The sequence below is a fragment of the Epinephelus fuscoguttatus genome, linkage group LG13, assembly GCF_011397635.1.
Source record: "Epinephelus fuscoguttatus linkage group LG13, E.fuscoguttatus.final_Chr_v1".
Classification (NCBI taxonomy): domain Eukaryota; kingdom Metazoa; phylum Chordata; class Actinopteri; order Perciformes; family Serranidae; genus Epinephelus; species Epinephelus fuscoguttatus.
Window position 1 is genome coordinate 7,204,146 of NC_064764.1, and position 18,794 is coordinate 7,222,939.

The following is an 18,794-nucleotide window of genomic DNA, read 5'->3' on the forward strand; positions in this document are numbered from 1 at the left end:
AAAATGTGGATAGGGCGGACAATGTGTTGTGATAAAGTGATAGATTACATTTGTAGAGCACATCTTTGGTCAGGTGTTGATTGGAGTCAAACTGCTGCTCATGATTTCTGCTAAAAGAAACTCCCACACGCGAACAAAAGCTCACCTACCACTGTGTAAAGAGGGCGAAGTGGTTTATTGATGATCAACAATGACACTTTTTTTTGTGCAGATGTGATACAGCTTTTTTGGGGGGGAGAGCGCTTGTGGTAGGAGGACCACACTTGTTTTTGACACAGTGTAAATAATGGTACGTCACGTGACACCGTGAGTATATTCGAGGCGGGACGTAAACAGAGAGCAGCAGAACAGAGCAGACCGTCAGGCGGAGCGGTGCTGGAGACGGCTCTAAGCTTTCTTTTCTTGCAACCAACCGGCCTTTCGGGCTATCAAATAATTTCTTTCCAACTTCAGCTACAGTGATAGCTAAGTTTGGAAAGGAGAAAGAGGGAGAAACGCCGTGTCTTTTGTTGTTTTTTAGTCGTTGTCGACAGTAGGATGCAGTGGTAGCCGGGGGTTGACCTCCTTTACAACATCACAAAAGAGGAGACAGCGTAAAGCAAAAAAGCAACATTCACTCTGTTATTTTTTTTTTGCCATTTGGACAGCTTTAAAATGGATAACTCTGAACCTAAGAGGACATGCTGCGGTAGGTTATTTTACATTGCATACGACATCACAAAATATTCCCCAAACGGAGCCCTCACATGAATGGAGGGGGACGCGAATGGACCACCAACTGTATCGTCTTAATTTAATCTGACCATTAAATGTTTTCTTTACAGAATCAGTCCGAGACTTCTTCACTTCAGCCAAATTCCTTATTTACATGGGACATGCTCTGTCAACATGGGTAAGTGAGACTCTGACACTATTACACATTATTGTCTATTTTAATGACACTCCATCATATACTTGGACATGTCCATCATGATGATAGGCTACATATGTGGTTTCCCAGTGTCAAACTTAATGTAATACAGCATTAATTTGTTATTGTTACTTTATGTGCTATTATAACTGTCATTACAATACAAAATGACATGTTTTCTCTGTGTAGCTCACCACAGAATACTGGTATTTACAGATAGCTCTAAAGGATAGATTAAACTGAAGAGGGTATTAGTTTTTTTCGTCTATGAAAACAGAGAGGGCACTTATTATTTATGCATGGCACAGTTCCTCTCTGCCCTAACCTGAATGTCCTGAATCAAGTGTCAGCCTTAGCTTTGAATAATCAAGATCTGATTCCCAGGGTGACCGAATGTGGAACTTTGCTGTGGCTGTGTTCTTGGTGGAGCTGTATGGGAACAGCCTGCTGCTCACGGCCGTGTACGGCCTGGTGGTGGCCGGCTCCGTGCTGCTGCTGGGGGCCATCATTGGGGACTGGGTGGACAAAAATCCCAGACTCAAAGGTAAGCCAACACTAATCAAAGTATAACTGTTCTTGAGGGATTGTCATAACACAAGTTTGTCAGGAATAAATGGTCAAAACTTATACCAAAAAAAAAAAAAAAAATAGATATGGGGCACTGTCATTATAGTGTTGTATACGGTGTGCACATGTGCTACTTTCCCCCCTCATTTTCACAGTTAAATGCACCTCTTGTGAAATGTTTATTCTGAGGAATTTGGCAAAGATACTATTAGATTAGTTCAGGGAGCAGGGAATGTATCGCATCGTCTTGTGGAAGCCCTCTAATGAACTAGTTATCAGACAAGAGATCTGTTGTCTTTGATCAGATTTCTGTCCCTAATGTTGGTCGTGGTGTTTCCACAGTGGCCCAGACTTCGCTGCTCGTCCAGAACAGTTGCGTCATCGTGTGTGGGATCCTCCTGATGGTTGTTTTCCAGTTCAAAGAACAGCTTGTGGAGCTTTACAATGGATGGATTCTGGTAAGATCCCCCCTGTGCTGTCTCTTATACACTCGCTGTTTCAACATGATCAGATGGGGATTGTCACTGAAAGCATTTGTACCTCTTTTACTCAAGTATAACCCTCTCACCCAGGGATTGAAAGTTACTTACGTTTACTGATATGGACTCTGGTGGCAATATCATTTATGACCTCTTTTACAGTTGAGCCTAATCATGTAGTTCACTTACCGAAGACCTTTGACTGTTCCACTAACTTAAATTGACACAGTACTTTGATCTATATTCAGTTTTTTGTTGTCAAAGATTGGTATATCAAATGACTTTTTATTTTTATTTCATGATTCTCTTGCTATTTAACAATCAGTTATTAGCTTGCAATATATTTTGTAATCACAAGAAAACAATGCTTATTGTGTCACGATCACAATTTCCTATGGGGGGAAACAATACATGAGAGGTAATTACACACACACACACACACACAAACACACCTGAGTAGTCCTCTGAAGGAAAATAAGGTTTGTGTCAGTGTTTTGTACAGGGCTTGTTTACACTTGTTGAGCTATGTGGCTTCATGAGAGCTCACCCACCACAAAGATTTGGACCTGATTTTGTAGCTTGCTGAGATGCAGAGCTGCAGATGACAGGTTTCCATCTGTCATGAGAAACTGGTTGGGGTGTCGGGTTGAAGCACAAATGGCTTTCTGTTGGGGAGAATGTCTTCAGTGTTGCACTCTGCATTTGTAGGACGCCTTTCGGTTTCCAAAGAATGGGGGGATTTTCGCCATGTGAGAGTGTTTAGAGGGACGACCGGTGTGAGAGCGTGTGGAGGTGGAGAGAGAGGACGGTGGAACAGGAGATTGAGTGTCTCGTTGAAGGCTATGTAGTCAGCAGGTTCTTCAAGGCCTGTCACATGACTTAGAGAGAAATGTGGCCTGGTCTGTTAAAGCATTTCTGTTGCTTTTCTGACCGGAGCAGCTGCGTTACAGTGTACACACAGATCAGCAAACAGAGAAGTTTGTCAGTGTCTTTCACAAATTAGCCATTCCATTTTCCTTTTTTTGTCATCCAGTGCTCCTTTTATTACTGCTGCAGTTGAGGTCACATGTTGAGTGTTATACCAGCTGTTGTGCTCTTTCTTTAAAGCAGCTATTTTTCACAGAATGTTATCAGCTTTTTGTCCATAGGAAGTTATTGATTTCTTCAGTTTACATAAGATGACATGTGATAGCAGCCCTTTGGCTTTGCCTTTGGTTAACAAAGTATATTGTTATCAGTATCAGGTGAAACCTGCACTTCCAAACTGACAATTATAGGAACTTAGTCTCATTTTACACTTGGATTTTTGATGTCACAGAGTCAGATAGGATTTCAGCTAATGAAGTAGCTTGTCACTCTTGAATTTAATTAATTAAAATAACCAGAAAAGGAGGCCTTTTCACAGAATATTGAGAAAAAAAAGAATATATATATATATATATATATTATTGTTTTTATTTTTTTTTTAATATACTTTATTAATCCCCGAGGGGAAATTCAATGTATACTAGATAACATTATTATTTGTATTTCCACAATTAAATGAAATGGTTGATAATTTATTTTTTTTGTGTAAACAAATCACACAAAAATATCAAAGCAATTTGTTCATATTTCTCTAAATATTTAAGTTCCTTTTATGTGGCACTCCAGGCCAGTTTCCTCCTGAAGATGTAAAGTTTAAAAACAGGTCACCAATATGGAGTTTCTTCTTCTTCTTTTTCTTCTTCTTCTTTTTTTCAAAGGCTCAGTAATTTCCTATAACAACCACAGCACTGTAGGTTACTCAACCGAGAGTAAATACTGTCTTTGTTGGGGACAGTGCAGTGTTTCCCAGCCTAGTGAGATACATCAGATGTGTCCCAAATGATTGAAGGGGGAAAAAAAGAGAAAAACTAAACTTTTTTTTTTTACCTGTGAAATGGGTGGCTGGATACGTTCATCTCTTCGACCTTCTTCAAGTACCTTCGAATGTTGTTGTTGAACTGCTTATAATTCACATTGACAGTAACAACTGCGAGATTGATTTTTTTGGGGGGAGTCAGGAACTACAGCTTGAATGAGTATTTCGTGCAACAGGATGGAGTATGTGTAATTGAGTCAACATAAACTACAGTGTGTATTAGTGGTAATGAAGGAACATGTCAGCCAGTGCAACAGTGTGGCTCATTGATGTGTTGGTAATAACTGTCGGAAAATGATGGAGGAGTAAGCTACAACAGGCTTTAACTGTACTGACAATAGTTTTTAATTATATCAACCCCTTGTTGTTTTTAGACTTACCAGCCTAACCAGTGGATATTCATAAAAGTGTAACGAAAGATACAAATGTTAAAAAAAAACAACCTTATCTTGTTTTTCAGACCACCTGCTACATTCTGGTGATCACCATTGCCAACATTGCCAACCTAGCCAGTACGGCTACATCTATCACAATCCAGAGGGACTGGGTGGTGGTTGTGGCAGGTCAGGACAGCAGCACTTTGGCAGGTCAGTGTTTCTTTACCAGCTGCGAGCATATCATTGAATATAGGTGTCACAGGACCTGTTATCAGATCTCTGTAGTGAGGCAGACTTTGAACTCTAGATGCTGACTCACTCTCATTTTTCACCTTTATGCCCCCACAGTTTCCCCCTGATTGTTATGAACTATTCAAAAGAATTGCTCACATGATGGAAAACTTTCATGAACTTGATGACCTTTGTCATTCTGCTGTGCTAGTACCATCATTTTTTATCAAAACCTGCTATATGCAGGTAGACTTACCAAAATAAAAGGACTACAAGGGGCCACTATTTGATCACATAATTTGTTTGTCAGTATTTAATAAGGTGTTATGAAACAGTTAATATTGACTTACACATCCTTCCACTCTGGTATGAACAGACATGAATGCCACAGTGCGGATTATCGACCAGCTGACCAACATCCTGGCTCCCATGCTGGTGGGCCAGATAATGGCCTTTGGCTCCCATTTCATTGGCTGTGGCTTCATCTCTGGCTGGAACCTGTGCTCTATGTGTCTGGAGTATGCACTGCTATGGAAGGTCTACCAGAAGACACCAGCATTGGCCGTGAAAGCTGGCCAGAAGGAGCAGCAACATGAGCTCAAACAGCTCAGCCCCCCAAAAGGTAGTTGCAAGAACTTTGTGTTTCACCTGTACCATCTGAGACTATCTGGTATTTTATTTTTGGTAATAAGCATCTTACTCACTGGATGAGTGTGGAGAGTTTTGGCCTTTGTGATGATTTGAACTGAACTAAATCTCTCCATGCTCCTTCCCTCTCTCAGATTTGGAGGATGGCCAGAGTCCTGAAGAGTCATCTCAGCCTCTGATGAATGATACCTCAGTTGTGGCCAAACCAGATGCTCCCAAGCATCACGGCTGTTGCTACCAGATGACGGAACCCCTACGTACCTTGAAGGCTGGCTGGGTGGCCTACTACAACCAGAACATTTTCTTTGCCGGCATGTCCCTGGCTTTTCTCTACATGACCGTGCTTGGCTTTGACTGCATCACCACGGGCTATGCCTACACTCAGGGCCTCAATGGCTCAGTGCTCAGTCTGCTGATGGGGGCCTCAGCTGTTTCGGGCATCTGTGGTACCGTCGCCTTCACTTGGGTTCGCAAGAAGTGTGGCCTGATCCGCACAGGCTTCATTTCAGGCATGGCCCAGCTGTCCTGCCTCATGCTGTGTGTTATCTCGGTCTTTGCTCCTGGTAGCCCCTTCGACCTCAGTGTCTCGCCCTTCCAGGATCTGTACACCCACCTGATCGGAGAGAAGACACTGCCCGAGGCTGACCACAGCCTCACCAGCGTTCTTACCGGTGGAAACGCCACTACTGCTGCACCAGCTGAAGAGCTGCCACCGCTGCAGTCCTACATGTCTGTTAGTCTGCTGTTTGCTGGCGTCATTGCTGCTAGAGTTGGTGAGTAAAATAGTCCCCCTTCAATTTTTTGTGGTGGTTATCTAAATACCAGGATATTGTATTTGATATTATGTTGTTATGGAGCAGAGTAGAAGCTCCAAAGTGCAGTTGATTGCCATTGAAGTAAATGGTGCAGAGTCTGAGTTGGTTTGTTTTATTGTTTTATTTGAAAGGAAATTAGAGTTTCCTCGTGTTGTTGGCAAGTTCACTTCCGTTCATAAGATTGTAAAAGACTGTTTTCTAACTTATGACTTCCTGAAGGTGACTCAGGCACATCCACACAGGTTTAACTTTTTCATAAGTAACCAGAATTTGTGCCGCATGTGTCAGAGCAATATTTGCAACCTTTGATTCCAATAATATTGCCTGATAATTACCGCTTACAGCTACTGATGTCTACTGAAGTGGTTATAATGTGGCTGTAAAAATACCATTAGGACTGACTGTTGATCTCTGTCTTGCAGGCCTGTGGTCTTTTGACCTGACAGTGACCCAGCTCATCCAGGAGAATGTGATTGAATCAGAACGAGGTGTGATCAACGGCGTCCAGAACTCCATGAATTACCTCTTAGACCTACTGCACTTCATCATGGTGATTCTGGCTCCAAACCCAGAGGCCTTCGGCCTGCTGGTCATCATCTCCGTGTCCTTCGTGGCCATGGGTCACATCATGTACTTTGGATTTGCCTTCAGGAGCCTGGGCAGCCGCCTTTTCCTCTGCTGCTCGCCAGAGCAGAAGATGGAGACGGTGGACAGCCCCTCACTACCTACCACTGTCTAACCCCACTAAAGAGACTCTGTCCTGGGTACATATTTCTCAAGCCTTACCCTAACCTTCCATTTTATCTTTCTAATATCTTTGCTTGTAGCTGGCCTGGTAACCTAACATGCTATGCATACTGTAGCCATGAATACAGCATTAATCATAAGTAGAAGGAAATGGTTAGAAAGCTTACAGTCATAGGAATCTAATCCACAGTTAACACTTGAGATATAGCAGGGTTTCTCTATCTGTTTCAGTCTGGGAGTCAGAGGAGAACCTCTCGTCTGTGGGTCCATGCTCTTTGAAACAAACATACATGTACTGTCAAACAAGGATCCATCACCTCTAGGCTTGTGACCCCGACATGGGTCCTGTTAAAGAAATCAGGGGATAAGGCGCTGTAAAATATTCCCCTCTTAATAGCCTGGATGTAGCTGTAAAGAATTTTAAAAGGTGCTTCAGCTAACTAAAAGGCAACATGAGGGAGAAATCTTGCAGGGAAGCAGGCACTGAGGCTTGGATTAAGGGGGATGACTGTCTGAGACCACAAAAGAGAGAACGTCTCCCGTTTTCTGACACTTGCCTCTCTTCATCGGTGCTGTAGCTGTGTCTGCTAGCTGTTCTCTGATAGCCTAGCTTACATATACATGTATGATGAGCATGTTGTGGATGTCTTCCTCCACAGGGAGGGAAGATGCTTTTTATTTAACCAAACACAACTGGGATCTAGTTTCTTTAATACGTAGGTTTAAGGTTTATGCAGTTAACTGTATTTATTCAGGAAATGCAGACGGTGGTTCTTGTATTAACTATATCATCAGTATTGTGCTGCACGCTCGCGGCTGTGCCATAAATGAGAAATCCTATGCACCCTTGTCAATAGCTCTCTCAGTTACCAAAGTCAAAGTCCACATGTGGCATAAAAGGAAGTGAGGGAAACCAGTTATCTGTCCGAAGCATTCCAAATATATATTTTTTACATCAGGTGACAGTAGTTGTGTAGGTTTACTAATGCCTTCATACAGTATATTTCTAACTCACTCTGAGATTGTACTTAAATTTTGTTTTTCTGATAGTTTACATTCATAATGTCAGCTTTTGATTTTTATGTTCTCTTGAGTAATTTTTCAATCATGATTGTTGTTACACAGGCACTTTAAGTGATTGACGTCTGTCATTACACCCAATGCGTGATCAGGCATTTGATCAATATTTTTGCACAAACTTGACTGACTCGCACATTAACCCCTGCACAATCTCATTTCAATCACTTATAGTTTCTCTGTCAGTGTATTCAGACGCTGTTGGGATCAGGGGCCGTTGTGGTTAATAAAGGCACATATTGTGACACTCATGGGGAAAAACTCTACTAGCTCCTTTGAAAGAGTTTACCTCAGTTATCCCTGTTTCCTCAAAAGTCCACCGGGGAGCTTAGTCAGCACCCTTTCCCCGATCTCAGTTTACCACTTCAGATTGCCAACAGACTCTGGATCTGGGCTGAGTCAGCTTTAGTTGTAATTGTTCCAAACTTTACCAGAGGTGGACACATTTTACTCAAGTCAAGGTTATGACACTTCTGTTGACATCCTTGGCTTTGCAGTATTTGTCTAGAAAATTGATTTCAATAGTATCTCATTAAAGTACTTTTCCTGTTAAGTGATTGTGTAATTAAGAGTGTTTTTCAAAAACAGTTAAAAATCAAAAAATCAAAAATCAAAAACAGTTAAATTAGAAAGTTACATACAGTAGCCTCACTTTGTAAAGTAGCTTTGTTACAAAGTGAGGCTACTGTATGTAACTTTCTAAATAGTGGCCACCGTAGATACAAGTGATAATTACAGGGTAATGATAAACGCTAAAATATAGTTTAACAAAGAAGTGTCCTAATGATAGCAGTATCTATGTAAAGTTTTCTGACATTAGCCACCATGATCTACTTGGTCAAACCAGACCAGATAAGGCTGTAGCAGCAAAACCCTCGAGTGCCAAGGGCATAGGTTTTGTGTCAACATCTGAGGGGAACGCATATGAAACAGGGGTGTTCCTTCCTGTATCCATCTATGGTGTAAATGTCTACTTTAAGGTTTTTATTGGGGAGCACAAATACATGCTCTAAATATTGAGGGCGACTTGTCCCTTGTGTCCCTCCTGAAATCTACACTTATGCCGAGTGCACCGAACTGCATATGAATTCAATGTTTCATTTGTAAGACAAATTATGTCTTATTTTATCTGTCACAGATCTGCCCAAATGCAGCAACTAATGTAGCTCTAAGTAATTCCTTTCTTCTGACCTTTAGTGATTTCTGTTGCCTTATTGTTAATTAGCCTTGACAGTTGTTAAACGCACATGTGGCTGCATTAAGACGGTTACTAGCCGCACCCTACCCATGAAGAATCTAGCCAGTCTAACCAGGATTTTGGTAATGGGGGAAGGGGAAGGGGAGGGGGGGAGGTATATTTAGGTTGGAAACAGAGGTAGCCACACCAGATGTAGGAGAACAGAAGGCCACTTTTTAGCTGCACATGCTGAGTCAGGACATCTGCAGGTGTGCCATGAGGTGCAGGCTGACTGGGAATGGAGCTTAACTTTCATGTTCCAGCCGGGTTTAATGTAACCTCAAACTCAGTCTGGGCATGAGAACAAAACCAGCTCTTACAACGCTTGGTCTGCTGATTCAGGAATATCTCACAAGGCCATAACTCTGTATTTTTAATGTAAATAACTTTAGCAGTCAGTCAATATAAACCTAAATATACAATTAGAAAATGCTAAAAAAAAATATATATAAATAAATAAATACAATTTATTGTGTATATTGCTTTCATGCTGTTTGTCTGGAAATGCTGACTTTTTTTTTTTTACATGTTTTTTTTACACCTAGTGTTAACATTTTTTGTCAAATTGGGGTTTCTTAAAGATTTTGAAATTTGTGTATAATGTAATTATTGCATTTCATTTGAATACATTTGTATCATACTGCTTTAATTTGGCAATATATATTTCTTTCTGTATATAGTATATATCAGTGTTATTGTAGTTCAATAGACAAATGCATTCAATCATGAAGAAATCACTTTTATGTAATAATCGCACTCCACTGAATATAAGGACGTTGGTACTGCTTGTATTGCATGAGGTTTCCTAAATAAAGAAAACCTTCACAATTGCTTGTCTGTATGGTCTACTGTATGTGTGTGCACGGTGTATTATTTGGCAGAGTTTCTTGGGCTTGGCTGCTGCTGTGTGAGGTCACATACCACAGCAGAGTTAGCTGCTAATTTCCTCCCCAGAATCCCTTTGTGTCAGGCAGCCAGCATTAAAGTGACTGACTTTAAGCCAAGCTGGATGACCTGGACTTGCATGCCTGCTGAAAAGACAAAGAGTGACCTGGTTTTTGCTCAACACAAGCTTCAAGGGCTCAGCCTGGGACATGTTAGTGGGCTATGACTCAGCATTTTGTGGTCATTTCAGCACAATGCATTTCTATATATATTTAAACTGTGAGCGTATTGTGATGGTACTATCAGGAGTAAGTACCAAAGGTTTATGTAACACCAAATACCAATGCACTGCTGATCAGTTAGACAGTTAATGGGTACAGTTGTGCCTTTTTGAGTCTCTGTACACAGGTTTTGGGCAATGGGCCCCATCCCTACTTTCTACCCCCCTGTTTCTGCCCTCCTTGCTTAGACCACACCCATCTTCGAACTTGGCCTTCATTTTAATTTCAACTACACACCTGTTAAGTTTCGTGACTACATCTTACGCAGTTGAGGACAGACATATAAGTACCTGCTAAAGTACCCAAAGCGGCTTCTGTGGTAGTTCCCACTATAGTAGGTGTCACATGGACCACATTTTGCTGTGACTACACAAACACACAGACTCACTGTTGTATGTCAGGAGCGGAAGGGGAGACATATGGTCAGATACTGAATTGGTGACACTAATCTTGGGTGCCCACCTTGAAACTATGCTGATTTTATAGATCTTCTGTGCTGCCAGGAGGAGGGTGTGTGTGTGTGTAGTATCCATGTTTCCACCTACATGAATGTAAACTATAAGTACAACATGACTGGTTGGTGGAGGCGTACAACCGCAAGGTGGTAATTCTAGTTTTAGTATAAGTTAAAATGCAAATACAAATTTAGGCCCCTCCTCATACTTAGAGGAACCGCATACTTGAGAGGGAAAGGGCAGCTGACTGCAGCGAAAGTCCAATGTCTATAGACAAGAACTGGGATTCGAGATAAGTGCCCACACTGCAGATATCTTACAGTTTTTGTGCAAGAGAGAAAAAAATTGTAATTTCAAAGGTCATTAGAAATAATATTTTACTGACAACACTGCTGATGGGGAAGGTCAGGTGTTAGAAGCTCACATACTTTAACATGCACTGTTTATCAAATTTGTTTGCCACAAGCAAATTGTCTCTATTAACAGATATCTGCATATGTATACAGGATCAATAGGCGACAGGACAAGATTTTGGTATCGAAAGCGTTTTGGTTTCTGTTTGTAGTCTGAATAGCATTGACTAATCATTTTTGAACGGCAGATAAACAGTCCATGTAGAGAGGTGTAACGCATTGACCAAGGTGCAGTCTTGGAACTCACTGGGTATCGTCTGACAAGAAGTCAGCTTTATATTAGTTTTTTTTTTAATCTGCATTTTATGCATTTGTCTGTTTATAGAGATTAGCCAAAATGACTGATGCAGGAAGAGGAAGTTCTTGGCTTGGATATCTGCTGGCTACACCGGATCAACCCAAAAAAATGGCCCTCGCCCCCTGAGGCTTCATCATCATCAGACTATAGCCAATGGGTTCTGAGACTGCAAGCAAGAAAAACCCTCCGTATCTTATTTGTCACATGGAATTATACAACATACAACTCCAGTGAAATGTGATCCCATCAGCTCTGTTAACTTGTGCACTATAATGTAGTCCTCTTTTCCATCTTCATTGTTGGCTGCTGCTTTTAACTGTCTATGTTTCTAGATGGTTCTTGTAATCCATGGTTTTTGGTTGTATAATGATTTAACTGTTCACACATCCTAACCTCAACAAGACGGACACATAGTTAGTCTTCACAAACAGCATATAGCAGTGATCCACAGCAGGATCGAGACAGCACCTCACATTCCCACCGTCAAACCAGTAAAGCACACACTTCCTCTACCTCTCTCTCAAGTCCTCTGCTCTAAGATTGGAAAAGAGCCTCCTTGTTGTATGGCTTTGTCCCAGATTTAGCCAGGTTCAGGGAATTAAAGGATATTGCAGTTTCTGGTATCCTGTTGGATATCGACTACAGTGGTCGTCTATCTTATTTTCCAACACCTGTACACTGACAAACAGGGCGCTAGTTCAACTGGTGTCCATTCTTCTCCATCTTTCCTTGATGTTTACTGATGTTTAGATTTGAAAACCTCCACCTGCACATCTAGCTGCTAACTTTAGCTAGCTAGAAGTTGGCAGGAGAGTTTTCAGACTGGTGAATTTTTTCCTTTATGCTGATGGCTAGGGCTCACAGCCACACACCACCACCGTCCAAAGTCAACCACAAAAAGCACCACCAACACTTGCAAAATGGACTGAAGAGCCTAAATTTAGCGGACCTGAAATAGACGTGACTGGAAGCATTAGTGCCTGTCATATTATACGAAAGTGACCTGACTAGACCTTGTAGCTCACCGCTCATCATCTCCACTTGAACTTAGCATCTCTAGAAGACAATATATGGCATCAGCATGAGAATGAAAAAGAGTATTTCTTTAAGATATAAATAACAGAGAAATTCTAGATTTTACTTTCTCCCCTCATGCACAGATTGATTTTCAAACTTACATCGTCTTAGTTGTACTGGTTTTGTTTAAATGAACACCAGAGAATCCCTCTGAGTTTTATATGTTTTACTTTTTTATACATTACAGTATATTTCTATAAAGTTGCTCATTGTGGTGCTTTGCTCAGGGGTAAATGTAAAGGTAGTGGACAGAGAAGATAGGAAGGAAAGTCAACCTGTTGTAAAGTTTCTGGGTTTAAACTAAATATTGAAGTGAATTACTGTCGTCCCCCCCCAATCACCAGAGAAAGTAAAATCTACCCTAAAGTATAAGACAGGGATTGTGTTTCTTTTTTTATTTTTTTTATTCACTTGGTCCGCTTTACAATCCCAGCTGAAATCAAGTCATAAAAGTGAAAGATAAACATGTGACTCGATAATTTTGATCAATAAAGCTCAATGTCTGTCAAACGCAGGGATCATGGTGGGGTATGATGGATCTGTGCTCTGCGGTGGGAGGCCTTGGCTCAGAGCACCTGATCGAGAAAGGAACTGAAAAATGCTGAGATGAAAGTGCACGGTCTTATCCAAGCCTGGGAACAAAACGTGACCCTCTGTTTCTGAGACAGCTTACTCAGGAATTTGAGATGTGTTACTCAAGAGTCTGCTGATTCCGAACTGACTTTACAGCACCAATAATATGACTTTTCAAGGTCAAAAAATACCATGGGTTACATTTCCTCAAACAACATGTAATCATCATGTATTTTGTAACATTCATTTTGCCTCATTTCCAAACACATTTTGAAGGCAACAGTCCAACGCTGTGTCATGGTTCACCTGCTTATACAACAATTTGAGAAATGTCATCTACATATATAACTCACTACTATACTGAATTACCTCACACAATACTGACACTGTAAAAAAAAAAAACAAAAAAAAAAACTGAGTTTGGACTCTATATTGTAGACGCACTGCTGTTGGATAAAAAGGTGAGGGATGACTCAAAATCAGTCAGACAGAAGGCTGACTGATTCCCCTCTTGGATTTTTCCTGGTTTTAACACTGAATTACAGTGAGTCGTCTTTCTTGAAGGGCCAGTGTGTAATATTTGGCATGGTTTATTGTCAATCTGAATCTGAATCTGAATATTCTACCCATTAATATGTTTATACAAGTGTATAATCACTATAAAATAAAATTCGTTTGGTTTTCGTAGCCTTATAATTATGCTTTTTTAGAGAGAGAGGTCGCCATCTTGCGCTGCCATGCATGTACGGCAGACCGAGCGGACAATCCAGCCAGCCAGAGAATGCGTTTCGCGTGTATAAATAAACCAACGAAGACAGCGGAAGGAAGGAAGAAGGAGGAGGAAACAGCAGAGAGTGTTAGTAGTTCGTCGATGGAGAGTAGTGAAAAGTTTTTTAGTTATAAAGTTTGAGAATGGACCACATTTACCACACAACAGGAGAGAATGAACCCGAACCGTCATCTGCGAGGAAAAGAAGACGCAACTTCACTCCTTGTGATGCACTCTCTGCAGCGCTTTCCTCCTGATGATATATCTCCCCAACAATGGTAGCACCGAATCCCATTCTGTGCATTCAGCCTCTCTTCTCGCCCGCTCAGCATCAAACACATGGAGTTCCTCATCTGTATGCTCCGGCTCAAACAGGTATGGCTCTGGGTCTGTGTCCGCTACAAGAAACTCTTCAAAATCGCATTCAAAGTCGTCCATTGCAGCTACTATAGTCCGGAGATATCCCTAGGCTAAATCAACAGCTGAGCTCTGTTTACTGGCTACGCTGTCAGTCAGTGTGTGGGCTGGAGGTTGGCGGTGCTCAAATAAACTGGCCTTTTTCCCGAACGCTCCTCTGGTCTCCTGCTCGTGAGGGATTCATTACAATATATACTATATTATATACCACATAACGTGGTTTAGATTTCTAAATAAATATTCACCTCGTCGCTAGATAGACCTACTCCTGAAAAACTCGTGCGCAAGGCTTTTTGTCCCTACGAGGCCACCGTCATTTACCCGACAGAAGGGGTGAGCGAGTGAGCCCTGCAATCTAGAATTTGACCACTGATGTCACTGTTTTCAACCCATTTTACACACTGGCCCTTTAACACTTAAACTCTTATCAACTAAAACACTTTCATGTGCAAGTAAAAAAGTAACTATACAAAGACACCAAACTAAATGATTGCATAACTATTCAATCCATTTACTATGACATACAAAAATCAACACTGGTGCAGCCACTTGTTTTAAGTGAAATGATGATTGTGTTTAATGAAGGCACAGCAGTTAAATAAAGCTTTATGTTGCAGATCCAGGTGTTTTTAATTTAATATTTTGTCAAAAAGTATGTCATGAAGACCAGATTCCCAACCAGGGAGGGACTGTGGAATAGTTCACATAATGTGAAAACGATAATATAAATCTCTGAAAATAAAACATCAACAATTATGTCAAACTAGAGACAGTCTTGCGATGGGATCACTCCAGCTGCAACAAAGTGATCAGAGACTTAAAACAAATTTGAGCCAGGGGTACAAAGTGGGGGGTTCAATGGCCCCTTCCCTACTTCCAATCAATAATTTGTCACACAAAATCATACGAGGTACAACTCCAATGAACAGTGATCCCACTTTTGCCCCCTTGCACGGACCACTCCCATCTTCAAACGCCTCCGTTATGATCACAACTTCACATCTGTAAAGTCTTTTGACTGCATCTGGCACAACTGCAATGTTGTCGCGGTAACAAAATCTGTCCACGGCCGACAGAAAAAAATACTCAAAATAGCTTCTGTGGTAGTTCTGCTACAATAGCTGTTAGACCACAGTTAGACCACAGTTTGCAATTATGACACACACACAGATTCACAATATGATAACAATACCAGCCGTCGTGTTATCACGGCTGGTAAAAAGGTTGGGAACCACTGATGAAGACAAAGAAGGATTTCAGACAATTAACTGAAAAGGCAGAAGAATCATAAAATTTAACAAATATTTCATAGCCATACATGTCCTCAGCTAGTTATTATTAGCAGGCATGTGACACTGAAATGAAACGAGAAGGTTCTCTGTCTTTTGATTCAATAAGTGTGCTTTTTGATCATCATAGTAAACTTTATGTTAGATGTAAACCGAAGACCGTACATCAGCAAAAACACACCTTCCCTTGCACAAAGTCTGGTAGTGGCACCATTTTTTTCTGCAGCAGGAACTAAGAGCCTTGCAAAGTTAGTGAGTAACAGGGAGCCATTTTACAAACTTTATTTGCAAGCACTAAAGATTCCAAATTGCTAATAAATATGGAGCTCTTGCATGCTTATGTATGGATCACAAATAAAGTGATAGTCCAAGAAGTGTCAAAAGAAGATAATGGGGAAAGCTTGCATGTTGCAAACTTAGTGTAAGCAGCCCCAGAACTGCAGTGAAACACAAAAACCCTTGAGGAAAACTTGCTGCAGTCTGCAAGAGAACTGTGACTTAGGAAAGGATTTATTTTCATACAAGACAACAACAAACATTAAGTCAAAACTACACAATGGGACTACACACTAATGTTAATATTCTGGTGTGGCAATTCAGAATCCAGATCTCAGTGCAGTCCAGAGTTTGGGGTAAGACTTATAAACTGCAGTTCACATATTATCCCAGTCAAACAGAGCTTCAGCAGTTTGAAAGAGGAATAGGGGAGATTTTTTTTTGTTCAAATGTTGAAATTGAAACCACATTGACTCAAGGCTGTAATTGCTGCCAAAGGAGTGAATACTTATGCAATCAAATATTTCTGTTTTGTAACTGCTTAGAGATTTATTCACACTTTGTTTTTTTTCTTCCAGAGGAAATCCATTCTGACTCAATGGCATAAAACAAAACAACAAACACTGTTGTGTTAAAAACTTTCTATAGGCACTGTATCTGTGCGAGTGTCTCTGTAAAGAGCCATGTTCAAGAGTTCAGGAGGCCCGAAAGCCAGCTGTGGTCAAGTTTCTTCACCCTCCTCAGTTCTCTAACCTGTGCTTTTGTTAGAGCGGGGGCTGCAGACTCTGCTGTCGCCAGGCCTCCCAGAGACGCCTGCTCTGGTCCTTGAACGCTGGATTCCATTTCGCCATCTGAATCCTCTTCCTCTTTCTCGCTCTCCATTTCCTCCTCTGCATGTTTATTTTTCTCCCTGAGGACATGAGAACACAAATGGGGAAAAAAGTTAACATGACTGCATATTTTCAGAGATAAATAAGAGAGTTCACATTTTTCCATCTGCATTGTTTTAGCCAGGATCTTAAGTTTCTGAATCACATGACACCTGAATTCCAGAATAGAGCTGGATTTCTCCCAGTTAATAAATATTACATATTAAAAAGGCACAAATAACCACTATGACTGTGCCAATTTTCCAGCTGTTATTGGCTTATTAATAAAATACATGGATATTTATTCAGAAAATGTCTTGAATTTTGAAAGCCTGACAAAAGGTTTTCAGAACAGCCTTAGTGGATCACTGACCTGGTGTCTGTAACGGAGATGAGCAGAGACTGTACAAACATTGAACAGAGGAAAGAGGTTGAGGGCAAGACATGAGCCGGGGTCTGCAGAAGCTGTCAAGAAAGAAAAAAAAAACCTTCAATGCACTATAAACTGATATTAAAAAATGTGAAGATCTGAAAGTCTTAAAGTCAATGTCACAAATTTAAGATGCACAAACACAAATATACAACTCAAAGTGAACATAATCCATGCAGGGCTGGATTACCGACCTCTCTGATAGCAGCAGAGCCCTGTGGCAGAGGTGTTCTCTCAGCAGACAGACTGCTCAGCATGTCTTCACTCTCCTGTTGCCTGTGTTTCCCCAGCAACAGGTGGAACGGTGTCATGGCAACACTGTCATCGATTACAAGCTTAAAAGGGAGGGATCACAATGTTAGGGAAAACAGGCAATGTTTCACATTAATAAAAAACAGATCAACAGTTTAAGGAGGTGAAGGAAGACAGTACAGATGAGTGAAACACAGCAGGCATATCTGGATACTTCGTGTTCTCATTTAATTAGGGAGAGAGAACACAGACTTGTCAACAAAGGCTACACTGATCTGCAGATGGCTCATTTATTGGACCGTTCTGGTAATCTCTTGCCAGTTCTTGCAATTTTAGCCAAGATAATGAACTGGCTCTTCACCATTACCCTGTGTTCATTCCAGAGGACAACATATGAAGCAACACTTGATACAGGCATCAGTCCAGCTCACAGTTTTCATTGTATTAGTTTTGTTATGTTTAGAGTGCCAAGCATGAGGAACTGAGTTCAGAAAACCTACTCTGAACTTGCTTGGTAAGTGACATCCTGAGGTTTTGGGCAGCAGGCCAAAAATGAGTGAAACTCATTGCTGACTGTCAGTTGGTGCTCAGGTGTGCCGTACCTGTTTGCTGGATGCCATCAGTCTGTCCTCCTCCGCCTTAGTGGTGAATGTCATGAGATCCTGCAGAGGAGAATCCATATCAGTCGACAGTATGAACACAATAACAGCACACAGAATGTGCAAAAGGTAATTAGGGACTCTTTTTACTGCAATGTTACTTTTCTCAATGGCACACTGTAACTAAAATGACAGGATACTTGCCATGATAGTAAGGTCACATGAGGATATCACTGAGAAGATACAGAACAGAACCTGAAGATGTGGCTTGTGGTCATATGGTTTCACTGATGTTACCCATTTCATCATAACAGTTTCAATCACTAACAAATATGCCACCTTATAAAAATCTGTCAGTGTAGCACCCCCTTTAGGACCAATCACTGTAATTTTTATTATGTGTGTGTGCAAGATGTAATTACCATCTTGCTTTGTACATCTCCACACACCAGTCAAATTGCACTTACAGTTTACGTTCATGTTCATGAAAACATGGATGCGTCCCACACATATTCCTCTTGACAACACAGATGATCTATACAATCATTAAGTAGTTGGGCACCAAAGATTAGAGTCACTAATTCAGTATCTGACCAAATGTCTTCCCTTCTGTTCCTGAGATATGACACAGTATAATGGCCAGAAAAGTATTTTTTCAGAACATTATGATGTCAGTGAGGCTGACTTTTGAATATACTATGTCATCACTTCATTATTTTATCCTATTAGACGTTTTTGTGAAATTATGTCATATTTAGCATATGAATTCTTGAGTTATGGCCAAAAACATGTTTATCAAGGTCACAGTGATCTTGACCTTTGAACTTTCACCACCAAATTCCAACCACTGAGTCTGTGTGAACATCTGTGCCAAATTCAAGGAAATCCCTCCAAATTCCATACTGGAACCAGTACCGGTA

At 40.9% G+C, this 18,794-nt stretch overlaps 3 protein-coding genes across 4 annotated transcripts in view; 2 read left to right on the plus strand and 1 right to left on the minus strand.

Moving 5' to 3' along the window:
• LOC125899276 (signal transducer and activator of transcription 4-like) overlaps positions 1-18,794 on the plus strand; it is a 216,598-nt gene that overhangs the window by 145,232 nt on the left and 52,572 nt on the right. The gene's annotated exons all lie outside the window — the stretch shown is intronic.
• On the plus strand, positions 325-9,822 carry slc40a1 (solute carrier family 40 member 1). The gene is made up of 8 exons (XM_049593448.1): positions 325-688; positions 825-892; positions 1,295-1,454; positions 1,820-1,935; positions 4,320-4,446; positions 4,844-5,089; positions 5,250-5,888; positions 6,353-9,822. Exons 1-8 carry the CDS (start codon positions 655-657, stop codon positions 6,667-6,669), a joined length of 1,707 nt encoding a protein of 568 aa, XP_049449405.1. The 5' UTR covers positions 325-654; the 3' UTR covers positions 6,670-9,822.
• The window catches only part of wdr75 (WD repeat domain 75), a 28,248-nt gene continuing 22,044 nt past the window's right edge, over positions 12,591-18,794 (minus strand). The window contains exons 18-21 of one of the 2 annotated variants that reach the window (XM_049593433.1): positions 17,878-17,937; positions 17,218-17,358; positions 16,967-17,058; positions 12,591-16,634 (exon numbers count right to left, since the gene is read on the minus strand). In XM_049593433.1, the coding sequence (XP_049449390.1) occupies positions 16,412-16,634; positions 16,967-17,058; positions 17,218-17,358; positions 17,878-17,937 (516 nt within the window). In that variant the 3' untranslated portion in view covers positions 12,591-16,411. The remainder of the gene's footprint in view (positions 16,635-16,966; positions 17,059-17,217; positions 17,359-17,877; positions 17,938-18,794) is intronic. The other variant, XM_049593432.1, reaches the window with a different exon arrangement.

What these genes read in the sequence shown, in the direction of transcription:
- slc40a1 (XM_049593448.1), top strand. Translation starts at nt 655, where the DNA reads ATGGATAACTCTGAACCTAAGAGGACATGCTGCG. An exon ending in GACATGCTCTGTCAACATGG is followed by an intron (nt 893 to 1,294) that starts GTAAGTGAGACT and finishes TCTGATTCCCAG; the next exon opens with GGTGACCGAATGTGGAACTT. An exon ending in CAAAAATCCCAGACTCAAAG is followed by an intron (nt 1,455 to 1,819) that starts GTAAGCCAACAC and finishes GTGTTTCCACAG; the next exon opens with TGGCCCAGACTTCGCTGCTC.